General features: G+C 45.1%; 1 protein-coding gene and 1 long non-coding RNA gene across 2 annotated transcripts in view; one reads left to right on the forward strand and one right to left on the reverse strand.

The window, feature by feature from the left end:
• The window catches only part of LOC123788516 (uncharacterized), a 476,833-nt gene that overhangs the window by 421,940 nt on the left and 34,425 nt on the right, over positions 1–20,468 (reverse strand). The window contains exon 3 of the long non-coding RNA XR_015726851.1: positions 2,515–2,637. This is a non-coding gene — a long non-coding RNA (uncharacterized LOC123788516). The remainder of the gene's footprint in view (positions 1–2,514; positions 2,638–20,468) is intronic.
• Positions 1–20,468, forward strand: part of GLRA1 (glycine receptor alpha 1) — an 80,139-nt gene that overhangs the window by 31,810 nt on the left and 27,861 nt on the right. Inside the window, exon 3 of the mRNA XM_087867840.1 lies at positions 5,096–5,163. Within this exon, the coding sequence (XP_087723966.1) occupies positions 5,096–5,163 (68 nt within the window). The remainder of the gene's footprint in view (positions 1–5,095; positions 5,164–20,468) is intronic.

Here is a 20,468-nt window from a genome sequence, read left to right on the forward strand (position 1 = left end):
TGTGGGGTAGGGTTGGCTGTAGCTGTGGGTTTTAAGCTACACTTCATGGAGCTCTCAGCCTTCCACCATGTGCCCGGAAAGGGAGCCAAGGGAATAATGAGCAAGCCCACCCTCGCTTCTCCCCCAAGCCATGCTACTTTTATTTGTTTTAGAGCAGAAACTTCCAACTAAAATTCATCTGCTGAAAGTTCTCAGGGATTAATATTTTTGAAATGTTCTAGTCTAACTCAGAGTCACAATTTCAAATGGCTACAGGCATTAGGCAGGCAACTTAAATGAGTGAGGTGGGCCAGAAGTAAGGCCAAAGGGAGTTGTAGCGACTGTAGAGAAATAGAGGTGCAGGCCCCTGGAAAGGGGACAGCCTCTCCTTAGCCCCCACCCCCAGTTACCCTGCAGGAATCAAGGCCCCACGTTGTGAGATCATCCAGAATTCTAAGAAGAGCCAGAAATCAAGATTTATGTGAAATTTCCTGATTCTGAAAATATGTAAATTCAAGCAAAACATGTTCATGAGCCAGATATGCCCTGTGGGTGACCAATTTACAAATCCTCGCCAGAGTGCTCTAAGAAGCTTCTTTTAGCTCTCAGAGTCCTACGAGATCCTGACGTCTGTTATGAGAGAAGCTGGGTTCCCTTTGTCCATGGAAGCCCCAGAAGTTGCAGCCATCTCAAACCGCTGAGCAGAGTTCTGCAGGTGCGGTCTTAGGGAGCTCCTTGGGATCCTGTGCACTCCAACCTTGCTCCCAGGATGCCTGCAGAAATCTTATTTCAAGGACCAACTGGCAGCCTCCTAATCAATTCTTGATTCCAGATGCCCTTCCTCACTGTTCCTTTTGGCTCAAGTCCAGGACGAAACAAGGGATGTGACAGCTGGTAACAGCTTCCTGATATTTGCTTACCTTGCTCCCCATTCTCTAAGTACCCTTCTCAGAGTGCTCTGCAAATGGAAAGTGGCCTGTGAGATGCACTGGGGTTGGCCGTGTGGGGCCCGCCTCACACTCCTGTTTACCACCAGGCTCCCCTGGCCCCTTCTCCCGAGGCGCTATCTTCCAGTATCTTTAGCATGACCTTGGTTCCCTCAAGGACAGGTAAGTCAGGACCAAGGTTGCTGCCATAGTGTGTGGGCCCCAGCCCTTCACCAGGGTCACAATCTCAGACACCCAGAGGGGTCAGGTATGACACATGAGAGAAGCAGGAGGGGAATAAGAGAAAACCAGAAAGCACTGGCTCATCCAAGGGCGGCCACCTCTCAGGTCCAGAGGGAGCTGTGAGGTAGGAATGCAGGCCCAGGGCAGCAGCCTTTCCGAGTTAAGATTTGAGTCTGGGGTTTTGTGTGAAATCTTCCAGGTTGGCAGCTAAATGACTTCTTTTAGAAACACCATTGACCAAATTGAACACGTTCAAGACCTGACCACCAGGTTGCCTCAGGCGCCACTGGCCGTTTTCCGGAATTCCGGCCCACCACGCCCCCTGGTGGGCTCTCTCGGAACTCCATCCTGAGTGCCGCAGTCTAGCTCTCCTGACAAAGGAGGAACTCGTTTGTTGAATGTATATACATCCAGAGTTCATGTATTAGTTATCCTTTATGCATAGCACTGCACTTGGCACATGGATGGCCCTCGATAAACCTTTCAAAAATGAATGAATGAATGAATGAATGAACCAAAATATATGCTAAGGCTTAGAGCAGTTAAGTGATTTTCCCAAGGGATGTCGTCAAGACTAGGGATTTTCATTCAGCTACATTTACTCAGTTCTTTGATGCTAGTGAGTTGTTGATTTGTTTATTCACTCATTTATTTTACTTACCTATTTGCTTAGCAGTGGACAGTTTTAAGAAATAAACTTTCATCCAGACTATAAAATTATTGACTCAGGGCCCTTCTCCTTCCCAGTCTGAGAGCCTTACCTTAAACATCTGGGCCCCAAATCGTCAGGACTAGATAATGTCTTAGACTTTTCCCAAACCTGCAGTGTCTCTACCCCCTTCAGTCCCCTCCAAGTCAGGCTCTAAGCAAGGTACATCTTTCTGGAACACTCCCCTCCCCCAACCCCACACCCCATCCCACCCACCTGGGAAGCAAGGTTTCTCTGCTCTCCCTCGAGGTAAGAGCTGAAATGTTGGCATGAGGGTTCTCCTGCCCCTGAGTCCTCTGGTCCCCTCACACTTCCACTCAAGGCACAAACAGGATTTCCGAAAGCCCCATACAAACCACTGAGCTCCTGAAAAGGGCGTGTAGATAAGGCCTCCTGTGGCCCTAACACAAGAGGAAGAGGCTTGCGTTGTTCGAAAACTCCACAGAGTGATTAGTCACTCAGCAGTTCCCTTCAAGCACCAGAAAACTTGCCTGCTCTCGACTCTCCTGAAGATGGGGTGGCAGGGACAGCAGGCTCATTCTTCAGAACAAAGTGGCAGTACAAATCAGAATACAGAAAGAACGTGCGCGAAAACTGGAGTCTAGTCCTCCCACTGCTGACCAGATAGTGTAACCCGAAGGCCAGCACTTGACATACCTGGGCCTCTGTTTCTGCATCTGTAAAATGATCCAGTAGGACCTAGGCCCTTCTAGAACTGATAGTCTGAATCTTCTTTAAGACGTTGTGCAGGATAATGGCTCCCAGGATCAGGGGCACAGCCTAATACAAACACATACACAAAACCAAAATTAAACTTTAATATTTAATGAAATATATACATTATCCTGCTGCCAAAGGCATCCAGATTGTAATTTTCTCGAGGATAATTTAATTTCAGATTTATATCAATGAATGGCACCTCCCCATGGGGTCCCTTTGGCTGGCGCCCTCTCACACACATAAATCAAGAACTAATTTTTATGGGAGTCACAGCAGCAGACACTTGCAGGGCCTGGGTGGGAACTCTAAGTGCGTCATTTCAAGGCACGGGCAGTAACTCTTTGGGGCATCTTAATGGTATGAGACTAAATGAAAAGTCTGGGTCTAAGTCTAAATGAGGAAGAAAAAAATATTTTAATGGGTCTTTGTTTAGGTGGAAGTGACAAGGAGGCAGATTCCCACTCAGCATAAGGGAAATTTTTTAGCACACAGAAGTATCCAGCTATGGAAAGAGCTGCTGACGACAAAGTGAGCTCCCCACTTTCAGAGGTGTTCAAGCACTCAGCCTTCAGTGGGCAGCTTCTGCCACTATAGCAGTGGTCCCTAAACCTGGCTGTGCTTGAGAATATTCCCGGATAGCCTGTTAAACAATACATTCTGGGGGAAGCTCCAGTGATTCGGCTTCGCTGGGTTGGGGTTGGGCTGAGGAATCTGCAGTTTAAATCATTCCCCAGGTGATTCTACTGCAGACAGCAGTTTGGGAAGAAATTGATGAGGTGACCCTTAAGAAACCTCCCAGCCCTCAAATCCTGTAACCTTGTCGTTCACATGGATAGCTTCCATAAGGGAATTCCAAACCAAAGGAGCTCAGAGTGTCTACCCAGATCAAGAGCTACTCTCCCAGATCGATGGGGAAATTGTAACCCAGGAACAGGAAGGGGCATGCCAGAATCAAACAGCCAGTGAGTACTGGAACTGTGTCCAAAACCCAGGCACCCGGCACTGCCTTGGAGGGAGCACCTGGATTCCCACCACAAGTCTGGGTCCTTTCCTGCACAGCAAAAATTCTGAAAAGAAGGAAACTTTGAGTTTGGGTAAAATGTTTGGGCTACTTTTTAAAGAGGGACAGAGAGGAGTGGGTAACAGAGGACATAAAGATATCTGCTTCCTTCTTTCCACAATCAGAGTACTTGGGTGTGGGTGCTGGTTCCACCACCTGCTGGCTAAATATGCCCAAGTAAGTTATTAAAACTCTCAGCTCCACAGCAGGGACAGTGACTTCGTCCTGGCTCCCTCAGGACCCTGTGAGGATCACAAGAAAGCAGACCTGAAAAAATTCACAGATCTGCACATTGCAATCCTCATGTGAAGTATTACGAGCTATTATCCAAGTCTTATGGCCTTCAAGGTCAGCTCAAGGTTTATCACCTTCACGAGGTCTTTTCTAATGTCTTGCTCCCCAGACCTCTCTTATACCTAGACTTCTGTTTATAGCAATCTTACCCATAGTCTCACACTCTTCTCTGGTTATTTTATATTGGCCCCCTTGTTAGCTCATGGGGAAGCCCAGTGCTTAAAATCCTTCATTCTACCACTCTGTGACCTTGAACGTGCCCCTTCTTTTCTCTGAACCTCTTTCCTCCAAGTACAGCTAGTCACCAGCTTTGGAATTAGAGAAATCTGAACTCCAACTCTGGCTCAATCACTTATTAGCTGTGTGGTCATGAACAAATAACCTCTGTGAGCCTCTGTTTCCTCATCTGCAAAATGGAGGTAACAACCATATCTTCTTCCAGAGTTGCTGAGAGGATATAATGAGAGAGTATCAGTAACACTCTCAGCACAGCAGCAAACCCTGTAATGCTCAGTAGAAGGTAACTGCTACAATGAATAGTATAAAATGAAGAGATTGGGTTTCAACTGGACAGAGATCCCCTAACAATGAGAACCCAAAGAGCAAATATTCCTCCATGTCTTTCTTATCCTTTGCAGTAGCATTCGAAAACCTTGCCTGGAAAGTATCTAATAAAGACTTATGGACTTCCCTTGAGGTTCCCTCTGGATTCCTCAGCTGGTAATTCCCATCAACGCCCTTTCAGGCAATCATCCTTGGTTCATAAGTTCAAGGCAAAGAACTTGCTGTTCCTTGCGATTCCCAAGATGGCCCCCAAATGTTGGAGCCGTAAATACATTTCAGCCACAAATTAGAAGGCAGCCTATGGGGTTTGGGCAAGGGATTTCAGCCATATGGCAGGATGAGGAATCATCCTGTGTTAATGAAAGTACATCCTAGCTCAGCCTCTGGTGTTCTGTACCTGCTGCTCACTTGGGGACCAGGGAATCTGGCGTAGTGATGTGGCTGGGAGTCCCTGCTGCTCGGGGGTGGGCTGGAGGGCAAGCAAGGGTCTCCTCCACTAAGAGGGATCCATCCCTGAAGTTAGTGTTCCAGGAAGGGGTCCTAGCCTTTGGGTTTCTTCCTGGCCACGGAGCTAAGCAGGGTATCTCTCTTAATTGGCAGGTCCCCCGGTGAATGTGAGCTGCAACATTTTCATCAACAGCTTCGGTTCCATTGCTGAGACAACTATGGTGAGTGAGTCAAAATACAGGCTATTTCCTGCTGGGAATGTCTCGCTCCCAGAAATATGTACCCTCTGCATTGGGTTTCCCGCAGGAGGTGGGGAATCTGGTGTTTTTTCAGATCTCCAGTGCATACCGTGCGACTTGGGCATTTTTACTGTCCTATTCAATGTTTTGGGTGAAGACATACATCTGCAAATGGCCAAAGAACCAGCAGGGCTAGCGTATGCCAAATACCCAGGATGACAGAAACAAAATTATAGCAATAGGCTGAAGTTTTAGATGAAAAGAAAAGGTAGAGGGGCGCCTGGGTGGCTCGGTCGGTTAAGTGTCTGCCTTCGGCTCAGGTCATGATCTCAGGGTCCTGGGATCGAGTCCCACATCAGGCTCCTTGCTCAGCAGGCAGTCTGCTTCTCCCTCTGCCTGCCACTCCCCCTGCTCATTCTTTCTCTCTCTCTCTCTGACAAATAAATAAATAAAATTTAAAAAAAAAAAGAAAGAAAATGTAAAGAGCTGCTTGTAAGTTTACAATTCAACTGTGCAAGAGCAGAAGACTGCTTCTAGAAGCCTCAGTGGGTCTATTGGATTGATTCGACTCCTCTCTCTGCTTTTGTGTATATTTCAACATTCTCATAGTAAAAAGTTTAGAATAAATTACTATACTGGAAAAAAAGACCAGAAGGAAAAAATACCAAAACGCTAATAGCAATTATCCCTGGACTGCAGACTTACAGATAATTTTTAATTTTCTTCTTTCAGTCTTTCCCTATTTTTTGAATTTCTGCAAGGAGCAAATATTACATTTGTGATTATAAATAAATGCAATGATACTTTAAAGTTTTTTTCTCAATCCTTGAAAATGAAAAAAAAATCAATTGTACTTGTTTTGAAGGGGTGATCTAGCTCGTGAGAAAATAATTAAAGCAGCCTAAAGTCATCCCTTTATGAGCCAAGTGAGAGCAGCCAGCCGATCTCTGAGTCCTACAGACAGAGCTTACTGCCAGGAAATCCTCTAAACCACCCATTGCTGGATATCCCCCTGCCCATAGCCTAGTGCAGGCTTCCACGGGGCTCGCTCACATTACTGCAGAAGAGTCTTAACTCTCATCCTGCCGCACGCCGAGCCTTCTTCCTCACACACGGGTCTTTCTAAACTACACGTCCAACCACACCATTGCCCGGCTTCAACCCTCCCTGGGGGCTTCCCCTCAGCTTCAGCATTAACCCCAATTCCTTTGCGAAGCATAGAAGGCCCTTGGTGATTCTGCCCTGCTTCATCTCTTCTCTGTCTCACTTCCTCTCCTGGATAATGGAAACGCCTAGAGTCCTCCCGACAGGTGTGTCTCTGTGCTGGTGCCATTGAGGACTCTGCCGAGAGCACCACGCCAGCCCCCCTTCCATTGCTGACTCCTTCTCATTGTTCTTTAAATCTATGTGGAATTAGCTGCAGAGGCAGCCTGCACACTGTCACACACGTGTACACGTGTGAGCTCACCTGCGTACTTGACGCAAGGCTACGATGAGTTCTTTCCAGCCATTCTCATGACACACTTTACAGTGGCCGTAATAGCACTTACCAACCACCTGCTTATTCATCCCTGCTCTCGCTATAATGTAAGCCATTTCTGGGGTGGAATCTTGTCACATTTCCTGTGCTAACCTCAGCAGCTGGCATAGTGACTTAATAACGGGCACTCGGTAACTTTTTGAAATAAATAAACCAAACATTAAGTATATTGTCTGTTAATTCACACAATCATTTGGTCCTAAACATTTATGGAGATAAGATCTAATCTTTCAATCCCAGACTGGAAAAAATCACTGAGCTCTATAGGTCATGGGGCAAATGGTCCAAAATCTGTCCTTTTGCAAAAAGGCCTGTCTTGATAGGGTTAAGTAGACCCTGCTTGCGTCCAAAGGACAACTGATCAGACTCCCTAAAATGAACAGGCCTGTTATCTCCGAACAGAGATGATCCCACCTGTTGACTAGGAACAAATATGGCTGCTTTTCATTGGGTATGCAGGTCAAAAAGCCAAGTTTTTCCACAATTCAAACGGGTATCTTGAGAGCTCCTAATGCCTTCTTCATGTCCCTCCCTGCATTATTCATACTCTCTGTGTGGTGAGTGTGGGCACTTGCACTCTTCTTCTGGAACGGTAAATAGTCGTCCGATCAAGTCAGGGACCTCGCAGCTATGTAAAGAACTTGCTTATTTGAGGACAGGTATACATACCTGCTCTCCAAGCCCATCCCAACTTGTTTCCCTACAATGGCCGCATGGAGACCTATCTCCTTGACACAGATTCCTCCTAAAAGAATAGCAGTTTGCCCTTCTTTTGTGTGGTGGTTACAAGCCAGGCTCTGGCATCACAGAGACCCAGCCTCACTCACTATATATGAGGAGCTGGTTTGCTTCATGTCTTTAAGCCTCTGTTTCCCCAACTGTAAAATCCCAGTGGTGACTAACATACTGACTTCATCGAGGTATCATGGGTGGAAATTATGTGCAAGAAAGTTTTTATCACAGTAAATGCTTTTTGTCAGTGCTCTTAATGTTTCCCACGATAACGCTGATGATGACGATAATGGAGACCCCAAAGCTATTGCTGATCAGCTGTACGATCTTGAGCCTCCATTTCCCCTCCCCCATGTCTCCTGTCTACCTTTCCCTACTTCACCTCTGCTGCATTTTGCTCTCTATAGAGACAGTGTAGCAATTAGGACACAATCTTCCATGGCCAGACAAAACTTGAGGTTCAGCTCTGCGACCCTGGGCAGGGTAGCCCGAGTCAGCCTCGTCCTCTGTAGGGTGGGGTACCAGTAGCCTCCACCTTGCCACGTGCTGTGAGGATTAAGAGACAACGCATAGAAAATGCTAAGCACAGTGCTTGACGCAAAGTATACACGCAGTGAAGATCAGCTATTATTATTAAATACCACTCATAATTTTCAACACATTTCACGCCCACTCTCTCATCTGACTCCTTCACTAAACACTTGGTCTTCTAACCACTCTACAAAGTAGACAAGTAGACACTAGGTCCCCCAGTGAGCAAGCTGAGGAAACAGATGCGGACACATCGCCTCACGGAACTAGTTAGCTACCAGGCAGGGATCAGGACCCAGGTCTCCTGACCCATAGAAGGGGTTTGCTGTGCACCACACTGCCGTTACATCAAAGGGCAAAGACTCGGGAAGTCGAGGGACCACAGACGCGCAGAGCACGCTTCAGCAAGCGCCTGAGTAGTATCAGAAGTGGAATTGCAACCTCACTTCGTGCGAGGCTCAGCACTCCTCAGGGGAAATAGTACCTCCTAGTGCCAGGGAGCCCGCAAGGGGAGCCCGGGGGACACGGCCCCTGCGGTGGAGATACAGAACCCACAGACAAAGAGTGAAGAATTGGCAATGACGCGCCTCCTTGGGAGTGGCCCACAGGTGACATCGTTTTCTCCTTCTTGATAATGTTAATCCAAAATAGGAGTTACCATTCTCAGCTTGTACATTTCATGATACTGTGATTTTTTTTCCTCCATTGGGTCCTTAGTTACCTATATGCGCTTACTTTGCAGATGATTTCAGAAAAACAGAACCTAATATCTCAGAACTAGAAAAAAACCCTAAGAAATTGTCTGAGGCAGTCCTTCATTTTACAGAGAGGGATCTGACAGCTAGAGTGTGGGTATCACTTGAGCAAGGTCACACAGCACGGAGCAGGTGTGACAGAAACCCTGGTCTAATGCTCTTCTCGTAGCCAAGGCCTCCCATCCCCCTCAGCTTCTTTCTCACCTAGATCCCACCAATCAAACCGTTCGGACCACCTTCCCATTCAAGCCTCTTTCCTTGTCACTCAGAATACGCTTGGAGAGCAAGACTGGACTCATATTAATACCAAGAGCCACAATCACGCTTTAATGCCACTGTGGGCCAGGCAGCGTGCAGAGAGCTTCTGCATATGTCATCTCATCCACAGCTCACGACAACCTCCATGAGGCACGAAATGTTATCCCCATTTTACAGAAAAGCTGAGGCCCAGAAAGGTTAAGTCACTTGGATAAAGTCACACAGCTGATCGGTGGCAGAGGTGGAATTTGAACTCAGATCTTATCTCCCCCCCCAAAGCCTGCCTTCTCCTGAGCCAAATATAAATATTTAATTCCTGGATGTTTGGAATTCCCCAACCCTTGCTTGTTTCCTTTCATCATAAGGAAACCAGAGATGAAAGGGAACATCACTGAATAGACTCCCAGCCCAGGACTTGGCCTCACCGACCACGCAAAGAGCTGGCTGTGCCTCCTGGGCCCACGGTAATATGGACATAGTCCTAGTGCCAGAAACTTTCCAGGCTGTGTTTGTTCTCCAAGAGCAGCAGGAGTGCAGAGCAGCTCTATAAACAGCTGGAGTCCCCAGGCCTGACTGTCTGCTTCCCAAGGCCTGGCTTTATTCACCGGAGCTAACAGACCTGAGAGCAGAGAAAGGCAGCCAGAAAAGCAACGGGGGTCTCTATCCATTCCCGACGAGGGGAGGGCTGAAGCTGCCAGCCCTTCATCTGAACTTTCCAGGGACTTTCATTGAGGCGATGCAGAAAATGAAGGTAGGGTTGGAACAGGAATGGAAAAGAGAGAAGAGGGGAGGGGCCCTGAACTAGAGCAGCCCCTTTGGCAGGCTACACGAGAAAGATCTGGAGCTAGAACCCAGAGGGATCCAACCAGCTGGTCTGGACCCACGGAAGTGTGCATTAAGTGCTCATACTGCGGCATCTATGTGTCTGTGTAGTGTGTATGCACATGTGTGTATTGTGGGACTGTGTGTTTGTGCAAATGTGAATGCACATAGGCGTGTGTACATGTGCGTGCTAGCTTAAAGATACCGAAACCGGTCACCTCAAAGAGAAATGTGTATGACCAAGTAGAGGCATGAACATAAGTATGTCTGCTTCTGTGGTTATAAATGTCCATGTAAATAACTGTGATTGCACGCTTCTGTGTGCACACATGTGCGTAAGAAAATGTAAAAGTACTTAGTGAACGTACATGAAGTGTCTCATCTTCAGTCACACAATTATAGATGGGGATTTGTGACTAGATGAGCACATATTTAAGTGTGTCAGCATTTGAGTGAGCACATTTATATGAGTGTGTATGCACGTGCGTGTGAATGTTGTACACACAATTACATGTGAATAAGTGAAAGAGTATTTAAATGTGTATCAGTATGTGGGTACGAGTATGTGTATGCATGTGTGCAGGTGCACGTGTGAGTGTGCACACGTGGGGACACACTGAGAGCTGGAATTCATGTGTAAACAAATGGGAGAGAGAGACAGTATATGCATGTGTGTGTGCACATGTGTGTCTGTGTGCTTGTGTACTGACGGCCTTTGGGCATGAATCCCAGTATTACCATTATTAGGACATGTGCTCCGGCCTCTCTTGCCAAGGCTTGGGCTAGCCTGGCATAGAGACAGGCACACTGTGTCCAGGACCCCCAGTGATTGGTGACAGCCTATCCAACTTAGTCCCCAAGTCTGGCCTTGTTTGTAGATATTAAGGAGCAATGGACAGAATTCTGACCCAGAAATCAAGAGACGGGGAATTGAGTTCTAACTCTACCACCACTTCATGCCATGGAGACTCAGTCCCTGTGAGGTATCTGGCTCCAAGAAGGTGTGTAGAACACATGAGTAACAGGTATGAAAGCCTTTCATGAATGCTACAGAAAGGTAAAGGATTGCTGACTGCTGAACCAATCAGCCAGGGACTCCAATACATAAGCCTAAGGAGATGCCTTCTTGGGTTTTCTTCTTCTGTTGCCTGTTTATTCATTTATGCTTTCCACCTCCATTTATTAAGGTCCTGTACATGTTGAACATGGCATTAAACTCTAGGAACAGAGTTCTGTTTTATTCATATTAATCTGGGCTTTCCTACTGCAACAAACAACCCCCCAAACTCAAAGTCTAAAAGAGCAAAGATTGATTTACCACTCATCTCAAGTCTGCTACAGATCCAGGGGGCTCTCCAAGACTACTGTCCTCCATGTTGTGGCTGAGCACTGCATTTCCATATCAATATGTGATTTCACACTTGCCAGGCAAGGGAAGGAAGCACTGAAGGCTTGAGCACCAGCAAGTCAACGCTTTCTTCCCAGAGGTGACATTCACCACATCTGCTCATACCTCACTCCAAAGGAAGTCGCGTGGCCCTGCCTAGAGAAAAGTATGATCCCCCCACGTCCTCAGGAGTAAACGGGAATACTAGGTCTCTGCTTTCTCTACTGGAGATGGCGAACAAAACCAAAGGTGACAACACAGTGCGATGAGAGAGATCACAGAGGTTTGCCCAGGACACTCCTCATCCTGCAGGGCTCAGCTCAGATATCTCTTCAGGGTGCTCTTTTCTGACTCCTTATCTAAAAATGACCCCCCTTTATTGGAAGGGGGTTCTTGTCTCTCTCAATCGTCTCCATATATCCAGTGCCCAACATATTGCCTAAACCATAGGAGCTCAATCAATATTCGAAAAGAATTAACCTTGGAGGTCCTCTAGTTGAACGGCCATCTGTTGTCAGAATCTCTGCCACAAACATTGTGGCCAAGCAGTTTCTGCTTGTATACCTCCAGAGACAGGGAGCTCCCTATCTCTCAAGGCAGCCCATTCAACCTTTGGAAAACTCTGAAATCACCATTTACTTCATTTTGCTCCTAGGGCCACAGAGAACCAATCTATTCACCTGACAGCCCTTCCAATAACTGAGGTCAGTCCTCTTGCCCCCTGCCCACTCCTGGCCTCTTCCACCATCCCCCCTGGCACCCAGTCCGTTTACCATCATGGTGCTCGCCAAGCTTATCCAGGGCCATCGACTTCCATCTTGAGATGAAAGGCCAAAAAAATGAACCCCAGCCCCCAGGAGTGCTCAGAGCAGAGCAAGGTGAGGCCACTGCCATCCCAATTCTGGATTAGTGGGCTTCAAAGCATTGCTTCTAACAGCAGCTCAGTTCAGTTTTATTTTTTTTAATGTTTTTTTATTATATTATGTTAGTCACCATACAGTACATCCCTGGTTTCTGATGTAAAATTCAATGATTCATTAGTTGCGTATAACACCCAGTGCACCATGCAATACGTGCCCTCCTTACTACCCATCACCAGTCTATCCCATTCCCCCACCCCCCTTCCCTCTGAAGCCCTCAGTTTGTTTCTCATAGTCCATAGTCTCTCATGCTTCATTCCCCCTTCTGATTACCCCCCTTTCTTTATCCCTTTCTTCCCCTACCGATCTTCCCAGTTCTTATGTTCCATAGATGAGAGAAATCATATAATAATTGTCGTTCTCTGCTTGACTTATTTCACTTAGCATTATCTCCTCCAGTGCCGTCCATGTTGCAGCAAATGTTGAGAACTCGTTCTTTCTGAGAGCTGAGTAATATTCCATTGTGTATATGGACTACAACTTCTTAATCCAGTCATCTGTTGAAGGGCATCTGGGTTCCTTCCACAATTTAGCTATTGTGGACAATGCTGCTATGAACATTGGGGTGTATATGGCCCTTCTCTTCACTACATCTGTATCTTTGGGGTAAATACCCAGTAGTGCAATGGCTAGGTCGTAGGTAGCTAATTTTTAACTTTTTAAGGGACCTCCACACTGTTTTCCAGAGTGGCTGTACCAACTTGCATTCCCACCAACAATGTAGGAGGGATCCCCTTTCTCCACATCCTCTCCAGCAATTTTTGTTTCTTGCCTTGTCAATTTTTGCCATTCTAACTGGCGTAAGGTGGTATCTTAGTGTGGTTTTGATTTGAATTTCCCTGATGGCTAATGATTGAAGCTCGTTCTTTGAGAGAATCAATAAAATTGACAGACCACTGGCAAGACTTATCCAAAAGAATAGAGAAAGGACCCAAATTAATAAAATTATGAATGAAAAAGGAGAGGTCACAACCCACACCAATGAAATTGGAAGGATTATTAGAAACTTTTATCAACAGCTTTATGCCAATAAATTAAGCAATCTGGAAGAGATGGAGGCCTTCCTGGAAACCTATAAACTACCAAGACTGAAACAGGAAGAAATTGATTTTTTAAACAGGCCAATTAATTATGAAGAGATTGAGTCAGTGATAAACAACCTTCCAAAAAACAAAACTCCAGGCCCGGATGGTTTTCCTGGGGAATTCTACCAAACATTCAAAGAAGAAATAATACCTGTTCTCCTAAAGCTATTTCAAAAAATAGAAACAGAAGGAAAGCTACCAAACTCATTCTATGAGCCCAATATTACCTTGATCCCCAAACCAGGCAAAGACCCCATCAAAAAGGAGAATTACAGACCGATTTCCCTAATGAATATGGACGCCAAAATCCTCAACAAGATCCTGGCTAATAGAATCCAACAGTATATTAAAAGGATTATCCATCATGACCAAGTGGGATTCATCCCTGGGATGCAAGCATGGTTCAACATTCGCAAATCGATCGGTGTCTTAGGTTTTATCCAGAAAGAAAAATTCAAAAATCATATGATTCTCTCAATAGATGCAGAAAAAGCATTTGACAAAATACAGCATCCTTTCCTGATTAAAACCCTTCAGAGTGTAGGGATAGAGGGTACATTCCTCAATCTCATAAAAGCCATCTATGAAAAGCCTACAGCAAATATCATTCTCAATGGGGAAAAGCTGGAAGCCTTTCCCTTAAGATCAGGAACACGACAAGGATGCCCACTCTCGCCACTGTTATTCAACATAGTACTAGAAGTCATTGCAACAGCAATCAGACAACAAAAAGGGATAAAAGGTATCCAAATCGGCAAAGAAGAAGTCAAACTGTCTCTCTTCGCAGATGACATGATACTCTATATGGAAAACCCAAAAGAATCCACTCCCAAATTATTAAAAGTTATAGAGCAATTCAGTAATGTGGCGGGATACAAAATCAATGCTCAGAAATCAGCTGCATTTCTATACACGAATAATGAGACTGAAGAAAGAGAAATTAGGGAATCCATCCCATTTACAATAGCACCAAAAACCATACGTTACCTTAAAATTAACTTAACCCAAGACGTAAAGGATCTACATTCTAGAAACTATAAATTACTCTTGAAAGACATTGAGGAAGACACAAAAAGATGGAAAAATATTCCACACTCATGGATCGGAAGAATTAACATAGTTAAAATGTCCATGCTACCCATAGCAATCTACACTTTCAATGCTATCCCGATCAGTTCAGTTTTAAGCTAAATCTTATGTAGCACTTCGACAAAGTGATTAAACAAAACAAAACCAGGTTATTCTGGATGAAGTGGAGCAGAGGCCCGGAATCTCATTCCCTTGGTTTTTCCCTCAATCCCTGCCTCCCCAAGGCCACCCCAGGGAACCTCCTCAGAACCCTAAAATCATTTCTATGCATGTCACTTCAAAGACATTTCCTGTTAGGTAGCCATGTCCCAGTGTTGACTCACACTATGCTACGACAGCTGAACTCTGGAACATTTGTTTAAGTACATGAGTAATAGATGAAAACAAGCTTTTGTAGTAAGTCCAATAAAAAAGAAAAGAGAGAAAGAAAACAGGAATGCCCCCTGCTTCCCTCCCCTAATTCCCACTGTCCTATCCTGAGTTAAGCACTACAGAGAAACAAGTCATGTACATCTTACTACCTTGCTCAATCGTGCATACATTTACGTACATATGCACAACTGTTGTATAAATAGGACTGTGCTCTTTCCCTTCCCACCGTGTCTTGGAGTTTCTCCCCATCACTACATACCGGTCTAACTCATTCCTAGTTCTCTGCACAATGCCGACTTGCAACGTAAGAGGTGGTTTATTATTACCACATGCCAGATATGGCACATAATTTTCATCGGGTTCCAAGCTTTATGGCCTACCTGTAAAATCCCATGCCCCATGGGGCACCTGGGTGGCTCAGTCAGTTAAGTGCCCAACTCTTGATTTCGGCTCAGGTTATGATCTCAGGGTTGTAAGGTGGAGCCCTGAATCATATGGGGCTCCATACTCGGTGGGGAGTCTGCTTGACATTCTCTCTCTTCCTCTGCCCCTCCCCCTGCACTCTCTCTCTCCCTCTCAAATAAATAAATAAATAAATCTTTAAAAGCTAAAATCCCATGCTCAGGACAGGCCATCGTTCTGTGGTATTGAACCACTTTTCTCAGGACACCTGGGCAGCTCAGTCGGTTAAGGGTCTGCCTTTGGCTCAGGCCATGATCCCAGGGTCCTGGGATGGGGTCCCGTGACAGGCTCCCTGCTCATCGGGGAGCCTGCTTGTCCCTCTTCCTTTGCCCCTCTGTCTGCTTGTGCTCTCTCTCTCTCTCAAATAAATAAATAAGATTTTTAAAAAACAAAAACACTCTTTTCCTGATGGACCTTTGACATTTATGCAGCTTTTTACTATTAAAAACAATGCCACAAAGAGTATTCTCGTACATAACTCTGCACGTTTCCTCAGGATATGTTCCAGAAGCAGAATGACTTGATCAAAGGACATGCAACTTTTTTGTGATTTTGACAGACACATTGCCCAGCTCACTTCCAAAGAAGCTTCTAATTTACTGTCCCCACAAAAGTGTTCATCACTCTTTATCCTTGCCAACCCAAGATATTATCAAGCCTTTTCATTTTACCAAATGGGATTTTTTTTAATGGTATCTCATTGTCATTTTTAATTTTCACTCCAGACTTCTAGTGAATTTGAGCATCTTTGCATATTCTTTGCATACTGGGCATTATCAATAATATTATAGGTTTCCCTTTTTACATGTACCTCCTTAATACAGTTGGTTTCACTTTTCTATAAAGTATTTGGTGGTGGGTTCAACTCTATTTCTCTCTGATTAGATAGTAATTTTCCCGTCATTATTCTTAAGTGGTCAGTATTTCTCTACTGTGAAATGCTTTCCTTCTCATAAACTAAATCCCCATATAGACCTAGGCCTGTTTCCAGTCTCAGGGTGTTGTTCTGTTGCTCTATTTGTCTGTTTCTGCACCAATACCACACTATTTTAATTACTATGGCTTAAGGTTATGTTTCTATGTCTAGTAGAAAAAATTCTCTGTTGTTCTTCTTTTATGATTTTCCCTTCCATATGAACTTTAGACTCAGCTTGTTGATTCTTCTTTTATGATTGTTCTTTTATGTTGTTCTTCTTTTATGATTTTCCCTTCCATATGAACTTTAGAATCAGCTTGTTGAGGCTAATAAAAATCGCCTCAGGTTTTTGTTGGAATTGCATTGCATTTATAGATTAATTTGGGTGGAACTGACATTTTACAATATTATATAAACCATGGTACGTCTCCCCATTTATCTAGGTATCCCTTTATGACTTTCAGTAAAGTTTTAGAATTTGGGGGGGGTTCCTAAGTATCTATGAGTCACATATTTCTTATTAGGTTTATTCGTGGACATTTTGTGAGGTTGGCTGCTATTTTAGATGAGATCCTTTTTGTTGTTGTTGCTTTTTTCCATTACACTTTCAGTCTTTCTACATAGCTAATGCTAGGTCATTTTTTATACTCTTGGGTTTGGGGGATCCAAGAGAAAGTCTATTAAATGTCTTCCAATTAGATACGGCTCAGCACTCCCCAAAACCTTGGTAAACTGAATATTAAAAGAAGGCCAAGGAGAGAAGGCTCATAAATGCCATTAGAGTCTGTTACAGACAGAAAACAGGGCAGGATGCTTCTCTCCCAGCACACCACCGAGGGGGGCATTGCAATCGGGAATTTAGGACAGCTCAGAGTTGGCTCCCTATCATTGAATTCAGAAAGGCTGACTCATGACAATCAAACCCACAAAAGACTGAAGTGGGTAAATAAGACTGCCACGTTATTTAATTTACAGTGGGGCTTTCCACTCAAGTAATAAGAATGCTCATGTCCTCCATGAAAGCACTCCCTTGCCACTCTTTGAATATTGGGGAAGCCAATCAGGAGTCCCATTAGACATACGTGAAACTGGAGGAAAAGAAGACAGACAGTCTCAAGGGAAATTTCATCCAGGCCAGAAAGAGATCTAAGAAAGCATCCCTGCCTCACCACACAGAAACCCTCTCTGCAAGATTGAAAATGTTGGTGTTCCCCCCTCCACATGATGCTAGATTACCAGTTGCCAAACTCCTGCTCCTCAAACACCCTTTCTCATACTACCGAATGAGTATCTCCCATATGTTTATAAAACCGTTCTCTAAATGAGACAGAGTACAGTAAATTAGGGTTCCAGTTATTAAATTACAAGCACAGTCCTGTCCTAAATCATCAGGATTACACGTGGGACATTGTGACTGATGCTGGGCCTTGCCAAACTCCTCTACCGAAAATTCTTCTCTACTGTTAGTTTATCCCACACAGAGCAACCTGGTTCCCATATTTCCAAATGTGCTAGCGGCATGTCTCACCACTGCGCCCCATGCTGCCAACACTGTCCTCCTTCCTCTTTCCAGCTTAACATCCACCCCCAATTTGCACCCTTTGGCAACCAGTTATGATGCCACCTCACTGTCTAATATCCCAATTCAAAGTTCTCCACCTGCTACTGACTATAAGGATATGCATGAGCCAACCTGTCACGTGGGCTCAGTGGCATCCCAGTATACTACATCTACTATATTTCTTTCACCTACCCATGTAGGAACTTGGTTTAAAAAAAAAAAAAAAGGAACTGAGAGGAAGCATGCAATCATGAAAAGAACGTGAAATTAGGAGCCAAACAGTCCTGGATTCATATCCCTGTTCTAGCACTGACTAGCTATGCAAGCATAGGCCAGACATTTAACCTCTATTTGACCTCTCTGCATTTCAGTTTCCTCCCCTGTAAAATGAGGATAAGAATACCCAATGTGCTAGGTTGATGAAAGGTTTAGAGATACAATGCATATAAAGTTCTAGCAAATGCTAGACTCCCAATAAAAGTAGCTGCTATTAGCATTTTTATGTAATTATTAAACTCACGCTGTGTTTTAGTGATCCCCTAAAGACAAACAAAGATGCTTAGCTTCACTGGTCCAAACCATCTACAGTTCTTTACAATACATGTGTCTCTGGTTGCATAGGATCCGAATGAGAATGCACCAGGCAGGGTGGTGACTTGGGAGAGGTTCAAGCCACAGAGCCGGCATCTGGAGCCAAGGAGTCAATGGGTCGGGATCTGGGGAGTCTGCCAGCACCAGACTTGAGTGTAGAGTGGACGATGGGTCAAATGTAAGGGTCACATCAGGAATGAGGTAGGAGCCCTAGTGGACTGCTGGACCCGGGGCAGAAGCTTTGGGTCTGTTGCCCCTTTTAATACTTCCTGATATTTGCGGGTATCTGCAAACCACAGCCACAGGCAGCATCCGATGGCATTAAGGTGTCCTGAAACTCTCACTCGGGGCAATGCTAGGAGATCCTGGGCAGTGTAGTCTAGGACTTAAGTGCGTGGGCTCTGGCGTGAGCGTCTTGGGTCCGGATGTCAGCTTCGGCACTTATTCGCTGTGTGATGGCAGAAACAGTACTTTCACCTCTGTGTGCCTTGATTTATCCAACTGTAAAATGGGAATGATAATAGAACCTACATCACAGGATTATTATGAAGATAAAATAACACACATCACGCTCTTGGCATCATTCCTTACATGTGGCAAAGTCTCAGTCTCCAATATTAGTATTATTTGCACCATTGTTATCAATTCTGGATCTACCAGTAATGCGTGGTGGGAGCTTGAGACTTCAGGGCTTTAGTTTCCACATCTGTCCAGTGGGGAGAAGAATCTTCTCTTCATGCCAAATGTCATAGAACAGAATTACAGTGAGGGGCGCCTGGGTGGCACAGCGGTTAAGCGTCTGCCTTCGGCTCAGGGCGTGATCCCGGCGTTATGGGATCGAGCCCCACATCAGGCTCCTCCGCTATGAGCCTGCTTCTTCCTCTCCCACTCCCCCTGCTTGTGTTCCCTCTCTCGCTGGCTGTCTCTATCTCTGTCAAATAAATAAATAAAATCTTAAAAAAAAAAAAAAAGAACAGAATTACAGTGAGGGTGTCTGAAGGGTAAAAAGCAGAAACTAAAGAGGATGCATTATTAATAAAAAGAAGCCAATGCCGTGTACTACTTAAAAGCAGACTTTGGAGTCAGCCAGTCTTGGATTCACGCCTCGGCTCAGTCACTAACTTTACACAAAGCCCTTGATATCCCCAGGTCTCAGTTTGTCTGTAAAATGGCATTACTGTGAGAATTTGGAGAGAGTGTTCACTAAAGCTCTGAGCACAGGACCTCGCACTTGGTCAGAATTTCGTAAACTCTGCAGGTACCAATGAGCCAGGTCCTTACTCTCACAGAACTGGGGACCGCTGGGGTTGACTTGTCTGACAAAGTCTATGACTTTGGTTCCACAGTGCTTCTCAGAGGTCTGAGGAAGTGCTTGAAGGGCAGCAGATGGGAAAGGAAGCAGCAGCTCATGAACCAAGCCTGGGCATCTTCTACTCTGATGCCCCTGGTCCCTGGCTTTCAGCAGACTGGTCCAGCTCTCATGCTAATCCCAAATTCCATCAGAGCCAAGTTCACATTCGAGCTTCTCCAAAGAGAGCAGAGCCTGCTCAATGGCACCTTCAACTTGGTTCTCCTTCTCCTGCCCTCAAAGGTGTACAAGGAGATAGAAAAGAAGTGGGATGGGGTCAAGATGTCTGTATGCAAGTCCCACCTTAGTCACTGAATTGCTGTGTGGCCCAGGGAGAGTCCCTTTCCCTCTCTGGGCCATGTGTAAAATGAAAAAGTTGAGACAGAATTCTCCAAAGGTTCTTTCTAACTGTAATGTTTGACGATGGTGGTGATGATTCTCTCTTCTACCCCACTCTCCATTCCTACTGGCCCATATTGGACTGCCACAAATGCCTCAAAGCAGGGCTCCCTGTTCCTGTTTCTCTGACTTCCAAGACTTCATGGTCATTCCTGGCATACCTTCCTGAAGTCAAACAGAGATATTGCTCCACGGCTTAAGACCCCAGCGGTGCCCAACTGACTACACAATAAAATCCAAACCCCTTGGTTTGGCAGTTAAAGATATCCAAACCCCTTGGTTTGGCAGTTAAAGATATCCACAGTCTCAAATCAAACCATTTCACAGCCTTATCACAGCAGAGGAGTTGAGAGCATGAACTTGTATAATCAGACAAACCAGATCTGAATTCCAACCTTACTGATTACTGTGTAAGTCCGGACAAATTACTTAACCTCTCTGAATCTTTGTCTATAACTTAAGTTGAAAATACCTGTTATAGGATTGTTTTAAAGATAAAATGAGATGAAATGTGTGGCA

The sequence above is a fragment of the Ursus americanus genome, chromosome 15 (genome assembly GCF_024610735.1).
Source record: "Ursus americanus isolate L20-20 chromosome 15, mUrsAme1.1.p, whole genome shotgun sequence".
NCBI classification, from domain to species: domain Eukaryota; kingdom Metazoa; phylum Chordata; class Mammalia; order Carnivora; family Ursidae; genus Ursus; species Ursus americanus.